Source organism: Manacus candei, unplaced genomic scaffold (genome assembly GCF_025592945.1).
Source record: "Manacus candei isolate 608988 ecotype Guabito, Panama unplaced genomic scaffold, ASM2559294v1 h1tg000048l, whole genome shotgun sequence".
In the NCBI taxonomy this organism is placed as follows: domain Eukaryota; kingdom Metazoa; phylum Chordata; class Aves; order Passeriformes; family Pipridae; genus Manacus; species Manacus candei.
The window spans coordinates 5,020,433-5,044,377 of NW_026138096.1; the positions used below are offsets into that span (position 1 = coordinate 5,020,433).

The 23,945-nt window shown below is 39.9% G+C and overlaps 1 protein-coding gene across 1 annotated transcript in view; it reads right to left on the reverse strand.

Annotated features, from left to right (window-relative positions):
• The window catches only part of ABLIM2 (actin binding LIM protein family member 2), a 139,466-nt gene that overhangs the window by 98,379 nt on the left and 17,142 nt on the right, over window positions 1–23,945 (reverse strand). Inside the window, 1 exon segment of the mRNA XM_051798339.1 lies at window positions 1,905–2,048. Within this exon segment, the coding sequence (XP_051654299.1) occupies window positions 1,905–2,048 (144 nt within the window).

A 23,945-nucleotide genomic window follows, 5' to 3' on the forward strand; every position in this document is an offset into this window, starting at 1 on the left:
AATGTATGTCCAGTGCTCCGTTCTATTCCTAAGATCTTCTCATGCAACAACATGGTAAACCCGCACTAGAAAGTAACCCATGCTTTTTAAGTAGCAAAAAAACCCCAGAAACAAAACAAAAACTGATACCAGAAGAATGCTAGAAAATTGATGGAAACCCTTGAAAAGTGATAAAAGATGGTATTTAAATAATGAGGGAAAAACCCAAAACAAATGCTGTGTGGAAACTTAACACTTAGCAAAATGATTAGTAAGGAGGAGTCTAAGTACTCCAAGAGTCCTGACACCCAGAAGCAGTTTAACCACACATCTCTGACACTATCTCCTGTGCCAGCTGAGAGACTGATGGGTGGTTGACAGATGCTACCCTGCTTCTTCCTTGTTAACATAGTGATTTTTTTCTCATTTTATCCAAGATCTGCCCGAAGCAAACAAACTCCTCCTTATCTCTTACTGACAGGTAGGGCAATGCAGCTTCTACAGTGCATTCATCATCTTCTTCTGCCTAGGGGTGGGGAAAAAAACTTTTGCACCGCCTAAATTTGGGATCAGTGAATAGTTTCAGAATTTGCATGCTGCATTTGCTGGTGACCTGGCATCATCTAAATGGAGACGGCCTATGAAATGAAAAATTGGATATATAATTCTGTCTTGTTCCTTCTGTGGGACTCATTTTTGCTCATAGCAGATTTGTATAAAAAGGGAGGCTTGCATTTCATCAAGATAACAACACTGAGCACATGCCAGTATGTTACTGAGCCTTCATGCAGGAGACAAGACTTCTGAATAACAAATTAGCTGCTCTTTTCCTGAGTTAGGTCTGAAAAACTAATTTGATAATAAAATTTGCCATAAGAACAAGTGGCTTTAAAACAGCTTAAAAGATGTAGTACAGGCTGTGTTCTGGTTCAAATACCAATCTGGTTCTGAATAGGTGACCGAAATATTTTTGCTGTTTAGGACAGTACCCTATGCTTATTTTCCTTGCTGTGCAATTTTGCAAAGAACACAATTATTGAGCTGTCTATCTAACTCATTAAAGATTGACTCAGGTATTGAACACAATATACTTAATCCCATAGGATTTTTAACAATATCAGTATAGCTGACAGTTAAAGACAGTTTTCTTTCTGATAGTTTCCTCTAAATAGGAATGGAAATAGTCACAGTGACACAGCTGAAACCAGAGCCACGCTCATGTTTCTAGGCTGAGCTACAAGGATTAGTAACTGTCATTTGAAGTAGTGCTTAATAATGGAGTAAGCAGGTTGTTCAGTAAACATCAGTCAGCATTTAGTGATTTGTACATTCAAACCAAATTAGATCTTTGCAGCTTCCAGATAATCTTTCAAACAATCAAGTATCTACAGAAGGGCTGTTGTATCAGTTAATTCCCTTTTCCCATGACCATCCTTCTCCCATTCACAGTGTGACAATATTAGATCACCAGGCACCAACCATGTAGTTCCCCCACATAAATGGGGAAAGTACAGAGGGTCACACTGGGAATCAACCATCACAGTCAAACACAAGAGAGTCTGAACAGACATGGCCACGGCCCACTCCAAGGCATGCATTAGAGAGCTGGGAAAGGGATGACCTCAGGGTTTCTTCGTAAATGTTCTTTCCTAACCCTGCACCATTTTTCACTACCAGTTCTCCCAAGCTTTTCTTCTTCTTCAGGTGCAAGTCCACAGTAAACTCTATGGATTTACATCCATTTAAAACATACTCCCATTTTAGGATTTAGGATGTTTATAATCTTACAGTAAGCAGAGAGTTCACAGTAAATCCTTTCAGACATGGACTGGGTTGTAAAATATGTTTGTGAAGTTTCCAGGACCATTAAGTCACTCACCACTGCTAATGTCCTACTTACAGACGCAGCAGTCACAAACACTTACCTTTGCAAACAAAGCACTTAATATGGAAATATTTGTTCTGAACTCTCAAAACTTCTCCTTTGCATGGGTTTCCACAGGTATTGCAGAGAATTGCGGTACTTGATGGCTTCTCCAGTTGGCTATGCACAGCCTGTGGTTGTGAGACTGCAAGAGAAAACAAAAGATAGAGCATTGTAAGGGCTATTAGGTGCATCTTCTGTAAGATCTACAAATAATGACAATTAACACCTGGGACAAAACAGATCAAGGAAATAAAACAATTTCAACTTCTGGGGTTGGCCAGCACAAGATTAAAGATCTGCTAAAGGGGCTAAGCCAAGCCTCGCATTACATAACTTTCAAAGGTTCTCCTTGCAAACATTTAAACAATAAATCAGAATTGCTGACAGAGGAGAGAATTCACCTGATCAAGTCTTGGGAGCCTCCACCTGAATTTCAGAAAAAACTGCTTTGTCATATTTTCTCTTCATGAAGTCAAAGACTATAGATAAAAGCTATTGCTTTTATCCAAAATATCCTTAATGAGGTTTAGGAACTCTTACACTGTGAGCTACTGATCTTTAAAGTTCAAGGTAATTGCCTTCTTAACTGACTTATGGACAGAAATATACTTCTGTTGATATTTTGAGTTCCTACTTCTGAAACACTGACATCTCTGCAAATATCACATATCAATAAAGAAAGGTTGCTCTCATTTTGTAAGAAATCCATGATTTCAAGAGATTAGGTTTATCTAGGTTAGCAAAATATTAAGTGAATTAAAAATTTGCTGCCATCTTGTGATGCATATTAGATATTGCATTTATTTGGCTGTTGATAACACAATATAAGTTGGCATCCCAACATATTATGTGGAAAAGGTGAGATACGACCTTATTCTTGCAATTCTGCTGCAGTGCTTGCATTAATTTTTTATCACAGTGTACTTAGGAGTTAAGATGGAAAACATCAAGGCAGTTAATTATAGAGGGGCTGTAACTCAACAGACTTGGCTTTTTTCCTGTGTGAAGAACTAATAGCAGGAAAATAGATAAAGCAAATGACATCTTACAAAGCAAATTACATATTTAATGATGCTTTTTTTTTCTGTAATGTGGCATGCTTATTCCAAGGTTAGATTGCTTATTTCAAAGTGATGGAATTTGTTTAAATTTTAGCTTCAAAATAAACTTATCAACCAATCAGTCAAGGTGGAGCAACCAGTCATAGGCCAATACACTAAGTATGACTGGGAATCAGAGAAGTTTCCCTTCAGGGTTTAGTCAAGGGATAATGTCATTGCTGTGCTACTCTTTTACCAACATCCAAAAAAAAAATAAACATTGGGAAGTAACTTTTTTGTATGAGACTGCTGCAAAACAACTAATAAATTTATAAGAGGATGGATTAAACGCCAACTGGCCAAGATCTTTAGTTTCTATTCTTATTGTAATATCAGAATTGCTATTTCAGAAAAAAAAGAGGGGGGGAAAATTTATTTTAATTAAAAATCTACTAGCAACAAAGCATAATGTCTGTAACATCAGCATAGACAAGGGTGATATAGAGAAGCAGTGATGGTACTGTCACTTAGAACACATACAATAACAGACAATACTAAAATGAGTGAGCTCTTGCTCTTTAATATCTGACCTTGTTGATCTTCCTTCTCTACTCTCCCCTCATCTCCACTGCCAGTATGTTCTGCAATTCCTAAAAGGCCTTTCCACACCCACTGAGTTCAAGGAGTCAGTATTTCAGTGAGATGCTGAGTCCCCCCTTCCACCCAGTCTTCCAGGGCAGTTGCTGCAAGTTTTGCCCAAACTGGCACTTTCTACTCTTGTATGTAAAGTGTTTTTTCTCAAGAAGATATATGGGCTGAGCTGCTTATAGCATTATTCACCACGCATTAAGATGCTGCCTTGTTTGCTGAAATTACATGTTCTGGGATTGTCAAAAAAAGTCCTGCTCAAGGCAGTGTGAACTTTGGAGCAGTTACTGAAGTCCTGGTTATAATTAAGGACATGTCCAATAATAACAACACAGCATGACAGGCAACTGGAAGTTTATAGAAAGGCACATGCCCAAATTTGCACAGAACAAACAGTGCACACGGTTTGAGCTACTATGAGGGTATGACTTATTCCTCAAAAGAAAACAGAGGAAACTGCAAACTTTGTAATACTTAACTTTTGACATGAGAATTTCTCTTTACTGTAATCTGCCCAAAACAAACTACCCACCCTGAAAAAGAATCAATCCTGTAAGAAATGAAAATAAGGTATTTTCCCAAGTTAGTTAACAGAGTTAAAAGTTTGCAACTATAAATAAAGAAGGTTTACTCCCTCCAGAATTACTAACAAGCATCAAATTTGTAGCATATAATTCATGAAAGACTTAAGAAGAGCTGACCATACCCAGACCATTTTGGCCTATACAGTTGCATAGGCAAATATAAAATTCTGATTGGAACAATTAAATATTGACTTTTCTTCACAACCAACTCTTCCTATGTCTCAGCCTTTCAGAACAGCATCTCTCCAGAGGCATCCACGCCTGGCCCGTTTAGACAGCCACCAGTTCCTGCTGTGGTGTTTCCCACAGGCTGGAGTAACCTGGCCCAGGAAACCCAGCACTGCACACAGCATGTGCTGAGAAACCCAGGGCTGGAGAGCCCCGAGGGCAGCCCAGCACAGCAAACATACCCCCCTTCCCCAAAGTGACAACAGTGTCACATTCCAGAGAAAATGTCACTATTGCACTCGGGAGTTCAATGCTGCACTTCCTGTAAAACAGCAGAAAACTAAAAATTGTTGCAAAGTTTTTCAGTTTTTTTGGTCTGTTTTGTTTTCTGAAAATTGTTGCAAACTGAAAATGTAGCAGAAAACAGAAAGTTTTGCTTTGCATGATGTGTTTGGTGCTCAGTGTCCAGAGCCTGTAGGGCAGGACAACTTCACACATTTCCTTCTTTTTGAGTCTCTGAATTGAGGTTTAGAATTCAAAAAACCCCAACAACTCAGCTATAAAATAAATTAAAAAGGAAAATATGTAATATTGGTTTTGGTATTCTTCCATTAATCTTGAAGTAACACAAAGTATATTTAAAATATGCATGGGAGAAAAAGGAAAATTATTTTGCTTTTCTCTCTGTTCAGAACTAAGCTACTTGATATTTCACACAAAAACCCAGGGGGAATACAGTGTCTTTGAGATCATTACAAAGTGGTCCTTCTGAAGACAGTTTAAAATACTTATTCTTTCATCTAGCACAACAAAATCATATAATTAATGAAATGTTAGTTTATATTTTAAAATACTGAAACTTAATATGCTTCATGTTTAAATTGCAGCTGCTGACAACTTTGAGAAACTAACTCTACTAGTGAACTTCACATTTTAACTTATGTTTCAAATCATTTTTAAGGAAACGTTTACATGGCAATTTTCAGCATTCTACTTTTATGCCTTTATGTATCAAAATCAGTCTTTGAAGCAGCAGAACACACAATCAACATATTTAATGAGTGAAATAATGAATTTCTGGCAGAATGTAATGATTTGAGCCTGGTCAACAGATCCTAACTAAAGAGTTCATTAAAAATTAAATGCTTACGTTATATCCTAATTTGTAGAATTTAATGAAAGTAGAAATTTCCTTCTCAACTTTAAATTACTTTTTCTAAACTGAAATACAACTGAATGCCTGATTCTCTAAATTTCCCTTTCGCCCATACTACATATGACATTCTGCTCTAGCAGGTGTATCCTCACCGATTCACCAATCCTTAAAACCCTAAAAAGATCTGACTGCACTCATTTTTTGACAAGGACAAACACTGGCAAGAAATGAAGGAGCAAACAGTTTCCACAGCACTTTTTTGTGCAAGACTTGTCTGTTGGGAACATCATTACCAATAATCTTGCCAACTGTCCAGCGCTCACACATCTCTGATGTCAAGACTCAGCCTCTCTTCAATAGGCTACACAGTACATCATTCTGCAGTTCTGGACCAAGTAGGGCTCATTAACTAGCAATGGTTTGTTACAAATTTGTCAAACAAGGTACATTCCTTAGACTTACTTCTATACTGCATACTCAAGATGTGCACTTGCTGCAAGTATCATGGGGAAGGGAGGACAGTGGTATCACTTGTTATTAAAGCTGCATTACACACCTTATAGCCACTGTCAAGTGAAGTTTTCAGTCTGATTATAACTTTCACAGATTCACAGAATTTTCTGAGTTGGAAGGGACCTGCAAGGATCATCGAGTCCAATTCCTGGCCCTTCACAGGACATCCTCATGAATCACACCACGTGCCTGAGAGCTTTGCCAAACTTTAACCATTTACTTAGATATTACTCACATTTTGTGTTTTCGAACTCATTTCTTCAGGGAAAATTTCAGACAAGCTGTTTCAGCTTTTTGTAAGGATGAAAAAAGATAGTATACAGTATATTGGTTTTCAAGGTTAAAAAGAAAGCATACCACAATGTTTTTGAAAGAACTTGGAGTAAAGGTTGTAGTCTGACATCAGTGAACATTGTGACAGGCACACCGGATCCATGAAAAACCACAGTATGTGGTAAAAAACCCAACTCTTTGAATAAGCCCCTCTGGCATTGCTAGACTAAGCAGGATTTAAAAGCAGGGGGGGCCAGGATAAGGTGCCAGGGACGAGGACAAGATTTGGCTGAGACAGGAATGTTTTGGAAGCAGTACAAGACAAGCTGACGGCAGTGACAGAAGGGAGATGATTCGGGAGTCCCTGGTCATGCTCTGTTTGGGAGCCTGGGATAAAAAAATGTCATCTCTCTGCTGTGAGCAAAGTGCTGAGGGAAATCAAACCCTTGGAAAAAGATCCAATCTAGGATCGGTCTATGCAGAGGATGACATACCCCTCTGCTATCAGGCTCTCCAGCAGCCAAATGAAAAAAATCTTCATGGGAGATTACAGTATGGATGAAGAAACATGGTCAGAAACTGCAGAATTCAACATAGCTTTTTCCAGTTTGGTGCTTTTTGTTTTTTAACTCTGCATAAGAAACTATAGAAGCCATTACTGAGCTTGGAAATCAAGTACTGAAAATTAAGAAGTATCGTGCTTAAGAATACACATTTAACCTGAGATCAAATCTCAAATATGAAGTTTAACAATAAAGACTTTCAACTTCTTTGTTCACTATATGGACACTATTACGGCCACATATCCCATTTACTCCACATTATTTAACCCTGTTTTGAAAACCCAGTTTATTAGATTTATGGCTCTGAGGGACTACAGAAGCCTGAAATGACAGAGGGCCAAATGACACAATTTAATATTAGAATCTCAGAATCCTCAAATGGGCTGGGTTCAAAGAGACTTTAAAGATCATCTAGTTTCAACCCTCCTGCCATTGGCAGGGACACGTTCCACTAGGCTATGTTACTCAAACCCCCATACAACCTGTCCTTCTGTGATATGCTCATTTTAGAGTACTTTGATATAAACTAAGGAGTAATTTGAATGGAGAGACAACATTCATGTGAATAAATATTTTCTTCCTAATATTTACAATCCCAAAAATTACCAGTCAATTCAGGGAAAGGCATAATTCCTCACCACAGTTCCTGGAAGGATAGAGCAGAACCAGAGCCTAAAGGCAACAATATAAGGAAAATCAAAGGGCTTGGCAGGGGTTACCTCCTCTGTTCTTTTTGTGGGTTGTTCTGGGGGTTTTTTATTGTGTTCTGGAGGTCAGGTTAAAAGAGTGCAAGCCTTTCATTTCAGGTTCATACAAATACAGTATCATTTGCCTTTAACAGCAACTCTCCATTAGCAAAAAAGCTACATTGATTTTCTTTAGCAACTATCAGAACTACAGGCTCCTCTATAAATTCACAACCTATTACATTTGCTTCATGTGATGAAAACATTTTTTTGAGGGGAAAAATACTAGAAAGACATTAATATTTAAAATTGTCATTATCAGCTGTTTAGTTCATAATAATGTTCAGCTTTTTCAACAAAGTCAAAGGCCACATTCCAACTCTGAACCAAAGATGCACCGCACTGACAAGGGATATTATTCTGCACAAAAGAATTATCAGCAAATTACCTCTGTGCTGACACTGAAACCTTTCATCTCTATAGCTAGAGGTGGTTACTAAAAATGAAAACAAACAAATATGAGACCCAAATGCCATTTACTCATTAAGTATTTGAGAAAGGACAGAAGTATTGATTGGGGACATACTGTATCAAGTGATTTGGGGAGGGTGGGGTTCACAGCAGCCTGAAGGGGAATTAATTTTGCAATCTTCCCAGAGAAGGATTAAAGTAGAAGCAGACAAGTGGGGCAGCACCCATCTGGAATTAGAGATTGGAGTTTAAATTGTTGTTTTACCAAAACCTTTTTGTGTCAACTGAGTCAAAACACTCAGGGTTGAATTTAAAAACACACAGATGAAAGCAAAGGAAACAAGCATTTAAGTGCCTCTGAATATCCAAGTGAAGCATTACTCCTGCTAGCCCTGCTCTCTCTGCCCTGTCTTTTGCCTGTGTGTAAAATTCAGTGAGGAGGAGTTGTGATGGTGTGAGGCTAAGGATAACACAGAAATACATAATACATGCAGTGTTCAGAAAATGACATGGGTGTAAGGGGATTGGTTTTTTTTCCCTAAGAACTGGTGATTGATTATGGAGCCTTGGGGGGGTGGGGGGGCTGAGAGCTCACTCATTCTTTCCACAGAAAGGATAAAAAAAAAAGTAATTGTGTAATGGGAACTCCATAAACTTCCCCCATCCATCCTTCCAACTGCACTTGGCAGTGGGGTAGAGTGATTCCCTGGCCCCAGCCCTTCCTGATCATGCACCTGGGTAGTGAGGGCACTGCGGGAGGAGGGAGCACAGTGTGCCCAAATGGATGAGCACTGGCCTAAGGAGCAGACGTGTTAGATGTTCTACAACAGCACATTTAATAACTAGTGGTAACCTGGTTTACCCTATTTCTCAATTAGCACCTTGTCTTAAATGCCTTTTAAAATGTGTTTCCCCACTTTAACGTGCCTTTCCACTGTAACATAATGCTCTGTTTTTCCAAATGTCTCACAACAAAGCAGCAGAACACAAGGAAAGAGGAAAAGCTGAAGAAGTTTTGCCCTGAATTGTCCATATTATGCAGTCCCTCAAGCCCTCCAGCTGGACACACAGAGGGCTGAACTGTCCCCACACCAGCAAGTTCACTCCCCTTGTCCAAAATCACAGAATAGCATGGTTCAAAAATCATGTTCTTTTTTGAAACGTATACCTGCTTCTACTACCCATAAAAAGGCATGCCTTTTCCAGCACTTCTTATGCATCATCATCAGAACAGAAACCCTTGGCTGACATAGGACAGCAGGCAGACAGCACAGCTGAGGCCACCTCTGCTTTTATTGCCAATTACAGTTTATGGGACCAGAGGCAAAGGAGAGGTATTATCCAGCAGAATGTGAATACAACCACGCACAAAAGACGCAACACAGCTGAAGTATTCAGCACACAGGAGCTTCAAATCTCACCATATGCTCAGTGCAAAACTCACATCACATAAACAAATCTAACACAAGCTAACCTCCTGCCCTCATTATTATAATAAAACACTTACTGAATCCAAACACAGTTAGTAAAAATCCAAACACGGTCTGCTGAATCTTAGTAGCTGCTACTGCAGCATTGTAAAGACTATTCTTGTATGGGTTTAGCTAGATTACAATGAGAAAGGGTATAGAAAAAGCACTCAAATATATCTGCATAAAGCAATAGGTAGGGGTTTTTTCCCCATTATAATCTAATATAAACTCTAAAGTCAAATTAAATAAAATGAGGAAAGTTTTCAAATTGAGCTGTCTGTTGAGTGCCAGAATCATTATAATTTCCAAATCATCATTCATATAATTAAAAGAATACAAAGCATAATTTAAAACAAATGTTTAACCATCTTTCTCCATTCTGCTGTGTTTCCACATAAACACAGAATAATTATTCTCGTGACAGTATCAGTGATTTAGTTACCGCAGCTCCAGATAAAAAACCAAGTCATTTCAGGTCTAGGCTCTCCAAAATGTGGAGTCCTCACACTGTACCTGTGTCTTCTGGCATTCCCACATTAATTCCCTTCCAGAGGGGAAACACCACCAGGAGCACCGCTGCTGTGTGGCTGGTGGCAGGAGCTCAGCCGGTCGGTGGGGAGCAGGATCCGAAGTTGTGTGCCGTCACACCAACACCAACACACCCGGGGTCAGATGACTCCTGCAACACCCACGCACTGCCAGGAGCCGAGCCAACACCTCACTGTCACCACCATGTAAAAATAGCATCCTACAGAAGCCTAAATATTGTCACGTCCATGGGGTATGCCACCACTGGCAGGGGCCCCGAGGGACCGGATGAGGGATGTGCCAGCAAGGGGTGTGTTTGCACGAGGTGATGCCACCCCTTCCATAGCTGCTGCAGCATGGTACTGGGCACCTGGGGAAAAAGGCTAAAAGATGGAAAATTTGCAAACTCCTTGCCATAAATTGAAAATATGGGCTGAGTTAGCGGGGAAACCCCTCTAACGTCCCCCAGGCACAGAGGCCCCTTCCCCCTGGTGCAGGAGGCATGGTCCTGATGTAAGAAGGAGATGATGTAATTAGTGAGATGCTCTCGCTGTGAAATACCTGGCAGGCAAAAATCTCTCCCGATTGTTCATGTGGAGTTGGAATGTGTATCACTGGAATAACAATGATGTGCTGAGTTATTTAAAGCACTACATGGGAACAGAATGATCATTTCTATATGGACTTTGACTTCAGAAATATATATGATGAGTACACTACTGCCCTGGGCCATGCCAGACTTTAAATAGCCCCCAGCTGACATGGTCTGAGACCCAGGGCACAGATCTGAAGATCCTAGGTTCTGCACAATGAATCAGAACTATGAATTACTCCATTTAAAAAAAGTCTTTTATATGTTATCTTGCAGCAACTGACTTTTGGCAATATTTGATTTCGTTCAATACTGTTGTGCTGCCTGTGTGAAGCCAAATCCATCTCCACACTCTTTTGGATCACCATCAGCCACCCTGGCTGAGCTCTCCAGATACTGGCAGGATTTGGCCTACTTAGTTTTTCCCAGCGGCTACTTCAGCTTGGCAGAAACACAGTAGGCACTTTGCTAAGCAGCAATGCTCTGAAGGCATGTAAATTAATAGGCAGGAAAAGTGAAAGGGTTTTCACTCTTACACAGCCCTTCCCTCTGCTCGCCAGGCTTCCAAGGCTAAATGCTATGTAACTTGCATTTTGAGGCTGTACCATCGTAATGCACTAATTTGTATTTACAGTTCTAGGTGTGATCCATGAGCCTCCCCTGCGATCTCACTGCTCAGTTACAGCAAAGCAGAAATCACACTTGAGGAGCTCCGAGGGTTTTGATGGTGCTTCTGTGAAACTCCAGCACAACTCATGAGCTTCACAGGCACAAAGCACGAGGCCATTGCACTTCATTAGTGTGATGGGCTGACCTGAGGGAGCGTGACAAGAGACAGCAGTGACAGCAGCACATGTGAGAGCTCAGAGACCTCCTGCTGCAAATGATCCAGAAAGCAGTATAGCTTTAACCTGATTTCTCAAATCAGTATAAGCCAAAACCCCGTTTTAACAATAATAACAGCACATTGCCCTTGCTACGGAAAAGGTCAAGACACTTGGTTCCTCTTACAACCTCAAGTCCTGATAGCCACAGCACTGCTCTCACCCATCCTGTGTTTTAGGTTTCCTTTCACCAGGTTGACCCAGGTCAACTCCTTCACCAATGTCTTTACAAACAGCAATCAGACAGCTTAGTGGTGAATTTAGGCCACTCTGAAATGGATTAGTTGGCTGCAACATCTTTATAGTCTATGGTACCATGGCTATAAATAGCATTTTAAAAAAGATTTCAGATCCTTTCCTAATTAACTCGTGCTTTTTTCCCTGTATTCACTGCCCTCTTCCCAGTGAAAGCTAAAGTGAATGTCAATAGCAACTGGACTGGTCACATAGTTTAGTTTTAGGTAGTTCCTATGAGGAGCAGAGAGTTGGACTTGATGATTCTTGCAGGTCCCTTCCAACTTGAGACATTCTAGGATTCTATGATTCTTTGAAGGGGACAGTATATAGTCTAACTATGTTCCTGTTCCTCCATGCTCACACCACTTCGCTAGACCTATTTTAAGCTTTTTCCATAGTCTATCTCTGAAAATACGTTTTGGAATGGAAAAAAAGTTTTGGAACTGAAAAAAATGCTTTGGAACAATGTTAGAGTTTTATCTTCACTATAAAACATGAAGTGTTTTCTAACTAAGAACTTTTTAAAAAAATCAATGATATAACACCACCCGAGATTCAGGGACTTTGCAATACACTACAGGTATGTACCTGCCTCCTAACAGCAAACAAACTTCTCCCTGGACTTTAAGTCACTCACCAAGTTTCTACCCAATCACATATATGACTCTTTAACTGCAAATGGAGACTACAGAGTCCAGTCTCAATACAGATTAAGAAATTTACTTTTCATAAATGATCTATAATTAATGAATTTTACTTTGAAAATGCTGGAAAATACAAGAAATCATATTTCACAGATTTTCTCAGTACACTTTAAGATGTCTTTCCTTCTAAGTTGCAAAAACTGGTTATCGTGCTGGTTATCATTCTTTTCGCCTTTGGTAGTTTTGATCCACCTTAGTGTTCACTTAAGAGTTTCTATTGAGGATAATATGATCACAAACAGAGGTACTGAACTCTTCTCTCTGGTAACCAGTGACAGGACCTAAGGGAATGGCCTGAAGTTGTGTCAGGGGAGATTTAGGTTGGGTATTAGGAAAAGGTTGTTCACCCAGAGGGTAGTTGGGCACTGGACCAGGCTCCCCAGGGAAGTGGTCACAGCACCAAACCTGACAGAGTTTAAGAAGTGTTTGGACAACACTCTCAGGCACACGGTGTGATTCTTGGGCTGTCCTGTGCAGGGCCAGCATCTGGATCTTGATGATCATTGTGGGTCCCTTCCTACTCAGGTTATTCTATGATATGAAAAATGCAACAAAATTAAGCATATCTCTGCATATAGTGATACAGATTTTGGTAATACTTCATCACTAGGACAAAAATAAAATTAGGAAATAGATGTTTCCTTTTCACTATCAAAACTTATTAATTGAACTGATGTATTCCTAGCTCCTGTGTTCAAATTTGGAACTACTGCTGAATGGTCCTTGCCCTTAAGTACTTACAACACAAATAAGAGGACAAACCCATGACAGAAGTGAAAATCAGCAGTAAAAGGGTAAAGATTTACTATGAATGAGTTGGGTAAATGGTCTTTCTACAACTAAATTCATGTCTTCCAACTTTCTGCACAGACTCCCCTGCATCAATCCCATCCCTGCTGGGAATGGACTTGCAAATTCACCCAACTCTGCCCTTGGTGACCTGTTGCATGTTACCAAACCCTGTCCTGCTCAAAAACTGCCTGAGTTTAAACATCTGGCTCTCAAACACCTCCATCCTCAAGTCCATACATGAGAAAATATTTCTCATCAACTGCACAGCAATGAGCCTGTACATGGTCATCTCCAACAGAAACACACGCACAGGCAAGTCAGAGAAAGTGGGTTCTTTGAGTACAAGGCACTGAAGTATAAGAACCTGCTTTAGCAGGGAGGTTGGACTAGATGAACTCCAGATGTCCCTTCCAACCTCAACCACCCTGTGATTCTGCGGCAATCCTGCATATTTATGAAGCAGGAAAAAACAGGCGGAGAATCCACTTTGAGCTCTGCATGACAGAGCAGGCAGCTGTGCTTGCTCCAGAGGTAACTGGGTCATAAATCCCTTTCTGCTCCTTCCTATCTCTTGGGAATAAAGAGCTTTCTTCATCCTCGAAATTCACGATGACAGCCCTTGTCTGCTGGTCAGCAAGTTGGATGACTGAAACTAGAACTTCTTCCACTCCCAACTCCTTTCTCCCAGCAGGGGCATCTCTACAGCAGACCTAGATGCAGACCAAAGGGTGCACTAACTCCCGTTGCTCCCCCAACTGGAATGACAGCACCACCTAGTATTCTTCAGAAAATTGTACACGCAAAGTAGTGAGCAGAAATCAAACATAAAGCCTACAGAGCCTTTAGCAGAGATTTTATAACAGGAAAAAGTGGTACATCAAACCTAAAAATGGCGTGGAAGAAAACAGAGAACTAAAAAAACCAAATCTTGTCTCATAACGAGGTGACAGAGTACAAGCATGCCCAGAATGTGGTCTGCAAAGTGACACAGGTCAAAGGATAAAGGGATACAGTCTGGTTAGCAGTGAAGAGACAATGAGAGCCACAGCAATGGTCCTGCAGGTCACACACCTTCAGAAATGGACCTGCCACACAGGGAAACCGCTGACCCTATGAAACCGATAGGGATGGCCAGCAAAAAATGGAGTACACATCAGATAAGAAAAGATCTGCTTAAGCAGAGGTCACAGGCTACAATTTAGCTCAGAAAAAACTGCCATGTAATAAGGACAAGGCAAGCAATTAACAAAAGGTATTAGTTTCTAAAAGGTCAGGCACTACAAGGGACTAACCAGAGAAAGGACTGCAGAGTACATGAGGGAAACGGTACACCTAGAGGTAAGCTGGGAAAGGCAACAGGATAATGGGATGTATTGTATTAAGGGAAGGCATCCTGGCAGCAACAGAAACGGGACTGTAACAAGAACCACCAAGACAAAAACTAGAATGTGAGTCCAGCATTTTATGGGAGGAAAATCAAAGAAGCAGAACGAGGCAATAAATGACAGTTAGTGAGGCCAAAAATTGCACTTGGTAGGCATGAGAGTTAGAAAAACTAATTTATAATGTCTTTTAATACAGGAAGAATTAAACTAGAATTCAAATTTGACATTTAGGGGATCATGAATGGTGCAAGAAAGATGACAAGCACTGCAAAGATGCCAAGATAATTTTTGGGTATTTATTCTCAGAGTAAATGAATGCATGGTGAAGTTTTTTAAGGGAGGATTTTTCCATGTGGGCTGATGCTACATGCACACAAAGAGAGAAAGAGATCACTAACTGTTAATTTATCATTGTTTTACATATAAAATTACCATTTAAATTGTCTGGATTTTTAATCAGTGGAAATTTCAAGTGCTTAAATAAAGAATAAATAGACTTATTACCTAAATAACTAGATAGACTTCAAAAGATCTTCACTGCACTGCTCTGTTCTGAAAAATTACACAGACATTGCCATAATTCTGCAATCATCAGCTACCTATCATTCAAAATTATTAAATGATAATGTGGGTTGGGTGCTATTTAGAAAAAAAGATTCAACCTCTCTAGTGTTTTAATTAGAATCAGTACATTTAACGTTGAAGGTATCTTACAAAAAAATAAAAATGAATGCACACAACCATACCCCCCCCCCCAAAAAAAAAAAAAAAAGAAAAAAGAGAGGAGGAAAAAAAAGGAAGATTTTGAGAGTTAAGAGGTTTGGGTCTAGGTCTCATGTGCCTGGGAAGACTCATGAGCCTGGAATGCCACACACATAAGTCCAAAGCTCCAAGGTTGAAAACCCCCTCCTCACATCTGCTCCCTGGCACATCCAAAGGCAGATTGAGCTGATTTTTCACTTTCCATTTCCCAGCTGTCCATGAAAGACTGCAGGAAAGTGCCTTTGGCTTCCTTCAGTTTTCCACATGTAGTGGATGGTAAAACAGCTCTGTGTGCTTGTTTGTATCTTTTCTGAGTGTGGGGTACTGAGTGTTTTATTTGGTGTCACCCAGTGGATCTGAAAAGCTTCCATTTGAAGAGCTACCTCCCTTATTTGCCAAGAAAACATGACTTTAGAGACCTTTATGAATCCTTGCCACATTTGCTGGATATACTCTTCCCACAAGCCTGGGCTGTCTTTCCGCAAAGTCAGTCTGGCTGTGGTGTGGCACTATCAGGATAATAACAGATGGCCAAACACACAGGCAGAGACCATGCTCTGCAAAAAAGCTGACTGTCATCTTCAGATCAGGGCAATCTGCAAAAGTGGCAAGGTGAGTTTAACACCAATAGATCGAACAGGGGCTCCAGCAGCTGCAAATCTAACCCTGGTGTTAGCACAGACAGCTCTGCTCCAGTTTGTGCAGGCAAGGAGAGAGACACTGAAATCAAGTTTAGCATCCAGACTGTGAATCCAAAGTGAAAAGCCCTGAACAAGAAATCTGTCCCACAGGGCAGAGGGTATTTCAGACACATCCTCATCTGCAAGACTCTGCATCCTGTGCACACGCGTCTAACTCCCAGCACTTTAATCCTTGCATTTAGCCCCCAGTGACCATGTCAGAGAACATTTTTCTACCTTTTCCTTTCCAAATTCCATTCTCTGTAAAGAAATGTAGCTGCAAAGCAGCAGGTCAGATCCAAAGCCTACTTAAATACATTAATTTTGGTTGATGATCACTGAGGAATTTGTCAACAACGAGGAGTGCTGTTTTGAAAGTAAAAGAGAAGTCATCACTGGAAATGTGATGCTGTTAAGATTTAACATTGTTCCCATTAAAGCCTACCAGTAAAACTGTTATTGATCTGCGTGGAAGACTTTCAACAGCATTAATTTCTGAATTCAGCCAAGTTTTGATCTTAGCAATTGGCTCATCACAACCAGAATGAGCCTGAGGTTACATCAGTAACATCTGAAATGCAATTATGTCTCTGAGCTCACTTTGATACTAAGAAACAAAGCAGATTCTTTTTTTCTGGGATATTAATTATTAATATTACTATTAATTGATATTCTTTATTGCTTAGTTCCAACATAAGTTAGCTTGAACATTTTAAGAATCAGTTTAAAAAAACCACTGTACACTATATCTATTACTATTCTGCAGCTCCCTGGCTGTCTGATAATCACTTCTAGCACCTCCACCAGTTACTCAAGCCATATTCCTGCCAGTTCCCTCATCTTTAGGGCATTAGTTTATGGAGAACCGTGATCCAATATCAGAAACTGTCATTTTGTTGCTGCACCCCTGCTTGGCATCACTCTTCAGGCTGGTATTTGGTCCACCTGTGCCCTCAAATGGAGGAGGGGAACAAGCACATTCCCTGGCTTGGAAAGGAGCAAATGTTTGGAACTGGGGAAAAAGAGTTTAGAAGGAATTTCCATGGCTCATTTCTCTTTCCATTCCCTGCTACAAACAGAATAATAACAACAACAATGATGCCTGCTTGTTACAGCAACACCAAAAAGTAAAAGCAAGATAAAATAATATAGAAAGCAGTAGTTCATTTTGCTAGCCAAGCCACAATATATCACCCCCAATCATTAATTAAAATATAATTTACTAGTTTTCTACTAATGCTATATGAAATGTGTTTCTAAAAAGATTAGAAACAACAATTTAAAGACCTTTCCAAAGGTTATTTCTTTTTTTATGTTGTATTCTACAGCATATAAAAATGTCTAAAATAATTACACTGAAATATAAAACTTAACTCCTGATTTTATTTGCTCTGCTTAATTTGGCATTAAGGGATTAGATGCTATTTTATTGCAATCATTCAGTTACTTCAAATATATATATAGGTATTGATGTTACTGAAGTGCTGGTGCTAAAGTCACACTACCTTTCACAGGTGCAAATTAGTTAATTTTGGTGAATCTGTCACAGTATAAGAATTTCTTCTTAGATCCAGTTACACCCCTACAAACCTAGTTCTGCTTCATTCCCATCAGACACATCAGCACGTTGCCTCCCTTTTCACATTTAGGCTACAAAACTTCTGCAATCATTTATCTTTAAACACCACATTCATAGCAGAAACGTGTTATATTCACACAAACATGACCCTGGAGCCTCCAGCCACAGTGCTACTTCTTGCACAGTTCTGCAACTAGCAGTTCTATTACTGATGGCACTTTTTGGAGCTATCTATACAACATGCCTTGTGACCAAGTTTTGGGTTGCTTAATTTGCAACCCACCACCTCAGCAAATGAGTTTTATTTCAAGTTAAATATTATGTTCCAAAGCTTTATATTCACCTTTTACATACAGAAGTTGAGATGTGGAAGGAGGGCTTGGACTCGGGAATTGGATTTTGGGGGTCTCAAACCACCACAGGGACGAAGCAACATCATCTGATAAAATTATGTCTTATTTATAAAAAGAAAGATACTGCACACCGTTTTTCCCAGGTGACGTACAGATATGCAATTCAGTGAAGGACAGATGAAAATCCAGTGCCCACATTAACCTCACCTCTCCAGTTTCAACAGGGTTGAACTACAGACAAAGTACGTTAATTGTGGTGAGAGAACCGTAGAGTGGTCTGGGGACAGGAGATGCTGAAGCCCACTAGTCCCCAACCAGCCTCTGCACCCAGGTTGCTTCTGCATGGAGACTTTAGTTTAGAAGAGGTGAGGGAAACTGGTGGCCAAGGTCTGGTCCCAGTGTTTTGTTAGGGTGAGGCTATGGCAAGCACAAAAAAGGCTGCTACAGTCTTCACATTGCCTTTATTTACTTAGTCCAACTCAAGAAGAAGGAGGAAGAGCAGACTCAGGACAGACCTCAGTACTGCTATATTTAAAGAGCAGCTACAAATGGGATGGAGGCTCTTCTCTCTTTACAAGGAGCTATAAGGACAACACCAGGAGAGGTTTCATCTTGATATAAGAAAGGAATTTCTCCCAGTGAGAGTAATTATGCCCTGGAACAGCCTTCTCAGGGATGTGGTGGACTCTCCTTTGCTGGAGGTTTTCAAGATGCAATTGGAAAGGGTGCAGATAATCTCATCTAGGTTCCTTTTCCCACAAAAGGTTGAGGTAGGTGATCTTTCAAGGTCCCTTCCAACCTGAGTTGTTCTATGGTTCTGTGAACAAATGCTGTCCTGTATGATGAGAAAAATGATTCAGAAATTCATTTTTGTTCACTGAGAGAGGAAACTGTAAAATATGGTTGGTAACTGACACCAAAGAATGCTTTTCAAGTCAAAACAAGAGAAAGCAAAAGAAACTGTTTTGAAGGACTTTTTAAATCTAAACTGGCTTTTAGTTTCACTGGGACTGAACCTAGTAAGTCCTCATATTCTATGCAAAACATACAATTAATTTAAAATTTTAGCCAAAGCTTGGTGAACACCAGGTACCTTTATTTTCCTTTGTCTCAAAAGAAGCCTTTATCTCTGTCCCTAACAGAGAAAAGCCTACTGAGTCACTGCAATGTGGAGGTTGGCAGCACCCTGGGCAGATGTAGGTCACTCCTCCTTCTCCTCACAAGGGGAAGGAAAGCAGGAGTTTCATCTGGCTGCAAGCTGCTCAAATTGCCAATAATCCTAGCAATTCAAGTTTTTAATAACAACCTACTAAGACGACAATGACGTAGGATGCTATCCCTTGACCTACATGCTGCTGAGGAGAGACTTGGTCTGTTGGGACATCACGGACACAGCTGTTCATGGACTCAGCTCATGACACTACACGTTCTACCACATCCCCTTCCTGCCACATGCATGGCTCTAAGGCTGTTTGCATTCACAGTCATTCCTCCTAAACCACTTCAAGCTCCCTTCCACTACCCCTCAAGAGATGATTGCTTACATATGGGTTTGGTCTACACATCGACCATTGCTTTTTTGGTGAGCTGGCATCATGTAGAAGCAGGATAAATTATGCATAGCCAAACCTGGGGGACCATGGGATGCAGGGATGCATCCCACACACAGCCAGCAAGCAGGCTGGGTGCCAGCCCCCAGTAAGGACATACATCCCACCACACAATTTAAGAACAGAGGACAGGCTGTGGCCATCAGGGCTGGGCTTGTCCAGAGAACAACAACGCACAGTAACCCTAACCCAACCTACTTGCAACCAGGCCAGTTTATCCCTAATTTATCTCTGTTTTCCCACAAATGCTCTTCCCCAACCCACTTTGATGTCTCCTTTTCCCAACTTCAATCCTTCTCCTGGACATTTCCCTTCTCCTGAGAACACAGTTCCTTCACACTTGCCTTCCACCAGCCCTGGGGCTTCTCATGTTGCTGGACAGAGTGTGTCTTACTGTTCTCCAGGGCTGCAACACATGGGAGCTCTTTTCACTCTTCCTCACTGCTGACTATACAACAAAGGAGCGTCACAGCACAGTCTGGCTCTGCTCTACTCCCAGAGTATCACAGAAAAACAATGATTTTAATGGAGAGAAGCCCAACTTTATTTTACTGCGACACACAGCAAGAACAAGTGATCCATGTCACCACAGCACATTTCCAGTGTTTGTTTCTGAAACAGAATATAAGCAAAGATAAATCTCCTCCCAGTCCAAATACTCATAAAGTAAATGATGACTCATATGGTAAATACCCTTTCTATCGCATCCCACTTCTCTCTGTCATTTGGAGTGACAGCCCTGCTCTCACTGAATTAAAAAAGGACAATTCTGCTTTGTAATGAATGAAATCAACATTCCCTCCTGTATGACTTGCTTTTCTGCACTGCTAAGCACTATCAGTATCTGTACCTTAAAACCTTTTGTTTTTAATAGTGTTTCTGTAGGAACTGATCTGAATTTCAGAAAGTTGTTCTGCATTTCTAGGTTCTCTCTTAAAACACAGACATGACTGTTAGCACTGAGCGAGGTACCTGAGAAAAACATAGTCTAATAAAGTTAAACTAATCAAGTTGGGAGAAGTGAGCATTAATTTCATATTCAAAGCATGATATGCAACTCTGTGAAAAGACTGATAGGTTCCTCAGGGTATGAAAAATTATATGATGTAATTGAATTATCTTAGCAATACAGTTTCTTATATAAGAGCTAGAAAAAGAACACAGTAAGGGCTAACATGTCAAATAAGCAGAGAACTAGGAGCAATTCCTTAATGCAATCCAATCCTTACCTCTGTAATAATTTTATCTATAACTGTCATTGGGGCTGTGTAAAATGAGACATCTCATAGAAGTGCTTCTCTCTACAGATTAACCAACTTGCTTACTCAAGCCAATGAGATCTTAGGTGCCAAAAGTATAAAAGTCTGAATTAGCCACCATGACTTGCAGAAATCCTTAATTTCACCTAGCCTCCAGCCTCAGTCGGATCTAACATCATTTTTCATACTGTCAATCACAAATCAGTCCCAACTCTTTAAGCAAGTCTAATATTAATACCTTTCTCTTTCACTAAGCATTAGAAATTCCACTATCTCAATTTTAGTCCCTCTTCTAACACTGAGCTGAAACAGAGTTGAAAACTCTGATCTGAATTTCAGTCTGGCACATGGGAATGACATGCACTAATGTTCCAAGCCATACAGCTTGATGACTACCATCATGTCCCAGGTGTCTGACACCACGCTGACAGCCCATGGTAGACAGGTTACAACGCCATGTATGGTACCACTGCGTTCATAATGATGATGCTTTTAGACACCTTCATATTTCCAAAGCACTATGAGTAAGAGTAACATGGCATCTTTTCCAGTGGCAATTGTAATCTTCAAAGGAACAAGTTTTCAGTTCTTCACTCTACGTAAATATGAGTTTTATACAAATACAGAAGTCAAGGAGAAGTTCAGTCTTCCCTTGTTTGCTAGGGTGGGGTCAGCTTGCCTAACTCCAGGCATCCAGAAATTAGTAAAGTAGTTAAAGAAGGTTCTCACTATCATAAAAGAAACAGAAACTTCCCACCATAAAGTCCATCGCCACAGGCTGGCACAGAACATCCTCTGGAATTGCCTCCTTTCCACTCAGTGTTGTAGCAGCTCAAGCTAGGCACCTAACAAGGTTGAAGTCAGACGAGATAAATCCAAGCCTGAGCACATAAGTGCATAACTGTTCCCTCTGTTTTCTCTGCTTGTTTAAAATTCCAGTTGTGATTGTGAGTTTCTTTACTTCCTATGCAACCCATGTCTGAATATCCTAGATCTCAGTGTCACTCAGCTGCCAGCTCTCCTGATCCTCCTCGCCAATGCTTCTCGTGACTCCGGTGTAGGAGCCCGGTAAACATGTGAAAATCTTATCCTTCATTAGGAAAATAAAAATACAAATAAAAATTTCCACCATCGTCCCTTTAAGTTATTTGAAAATTGTGTATAATAATTTTAATTAAATATAACGGGTTTTGGAAGTTAGACTTTCTAACCATGTGGAGAGGCTGGTAACACTCCACCACCAAGTATCATCCTTTTTTTGCTATTTTCTTCCTTTTAGTGCTATTTCTGCCCTTCAAGTACCTCTACATAATTAAGAACTTTTAGTTGTGAATTATCCCATTTTTTCAAGCCTCCTCCTTGGATTTTCCTCTGCAAACACAAATCCATTTACAGTCTTTGATATTTTGGATGCTCACACTAATACAGTGTGAGCTAATATGAACAACAACAAAGAATGAAAAATATCAGCTCAGTATTTCAGCTGTATTGAAGTCAACTGAGATACTCATATGTATAGAGTCAAAGATCTTCACAGATATTTATCTTGATGGGTTTGGCAGGTAACACTGCAAACTTGCTGGAAGAAGGATCATAATTACTTTTTATGCCAATACCATCCCAGCTTTTGTTTCCTGAAATGCTACTGCCAATAGTAATGCAAATTTAATGAGAAGAGTTAGTAATTCCCTAACAAAATCATGCTGTAAATGAAACAATGTGCAAATATATTTTATTCAAAGCAAAGACATATATAATGATTTATGCATTTCTCTTGGGCAAAAATTAACAATGTGTGGCATTGTATAATAAAAATGAAACAACTTTAATCTTTAAGCTTTAAAATTAGGTAATGGAAGAAGAAAGTATCTTTCTGAGCATTTCCACAATGTTACAAATCCTTACTTCCAGATTCTGATTACACAAGTTCAGAATATAATCAAATACTAAATAAATATGCAAACTGTATCCTTAATGCAGACTCATATCAAAACTTTACAGATGAAATAAAAAACAAAGAAAGAAACAGAAAGTCTTTTAGGGGAAGGTTTGTAAAACAATAGAAAACCTATGCATATAAACACCTGGGAACTGTTGGCAAACACAGATATGGTACTGAGGGAAGAGAAGAAGGGCAAGGGGAAAGGCAAAACCCACCAACTACTAATTCCAATCGTAAGAGAAGAACAACAGGATCTCTGGAGTGGAGAAACAGCAGGAGACCACCACCTGTTCTCTGGCCCTGCTATTCACAACAAAAAGGCTTTTCTTCATGTTATTTTCTTAAGGAAATGTAATTTTGCAAGGAATACCTGCATTTGCTGTCAATTCTTCCTCTTAACAAAAATAATAAAAAGTGCTCAAAATGCTTGCTAGCAATTTGGAAAAAAATGAGCAATACTGTGTCATTCTATGATTTCTATCTGTTATCTAAAAATACAAACTTTTTTTTTGATAAAATATTCTTTGGTCAAAATGGTGTCATGGAGGTTTTCTATACACACAATAATAATATTATCTTTATTTAAAAATACACCACTAATACAGTGCCATTCAGAATGGCACTTGAGAAAACAGCAGACTTCCTGCACCTCTAACCTCTAGTTCAAGAACATTTTCTGCCACACTTCACAGTTTGCTTCTTTTAAGCCTCCATTTAACTTTCCTCCCAATTACAGGTCAAATCTGCCACCTAATTCATGCCATCAGACCCACTACTGACAGTCTGCTAGGATGGTTACACCACATAGGTGTAATCAGCACTTATTTACACATTGATTAGGCCAATTCCAGTTGTGAGTTCCACTTAGCAGCAGGTAAGGGTAAAGGAAAATTGCTGTAAGTCATCTCTTTGTCCTCCAGACAGCCAGCCTATGTGCCCAGCTCTGTAGCACTATAACAGCAGTCCCCAAGGATGCTCCAGCAGGCTGACAGATTTCCCATTTCCATATTTAGACAGTTAATAATTATCAGAAAGTGGGAAAAGACAGAAAATAAACTCATTATTATCACACTGAAAGCTTCTGAGATGGAATTTTTCATTCATTCTGTATGCTCCCTTTTTAACCAGTGAGATTACATTTGTACAAAGGTAGAATTA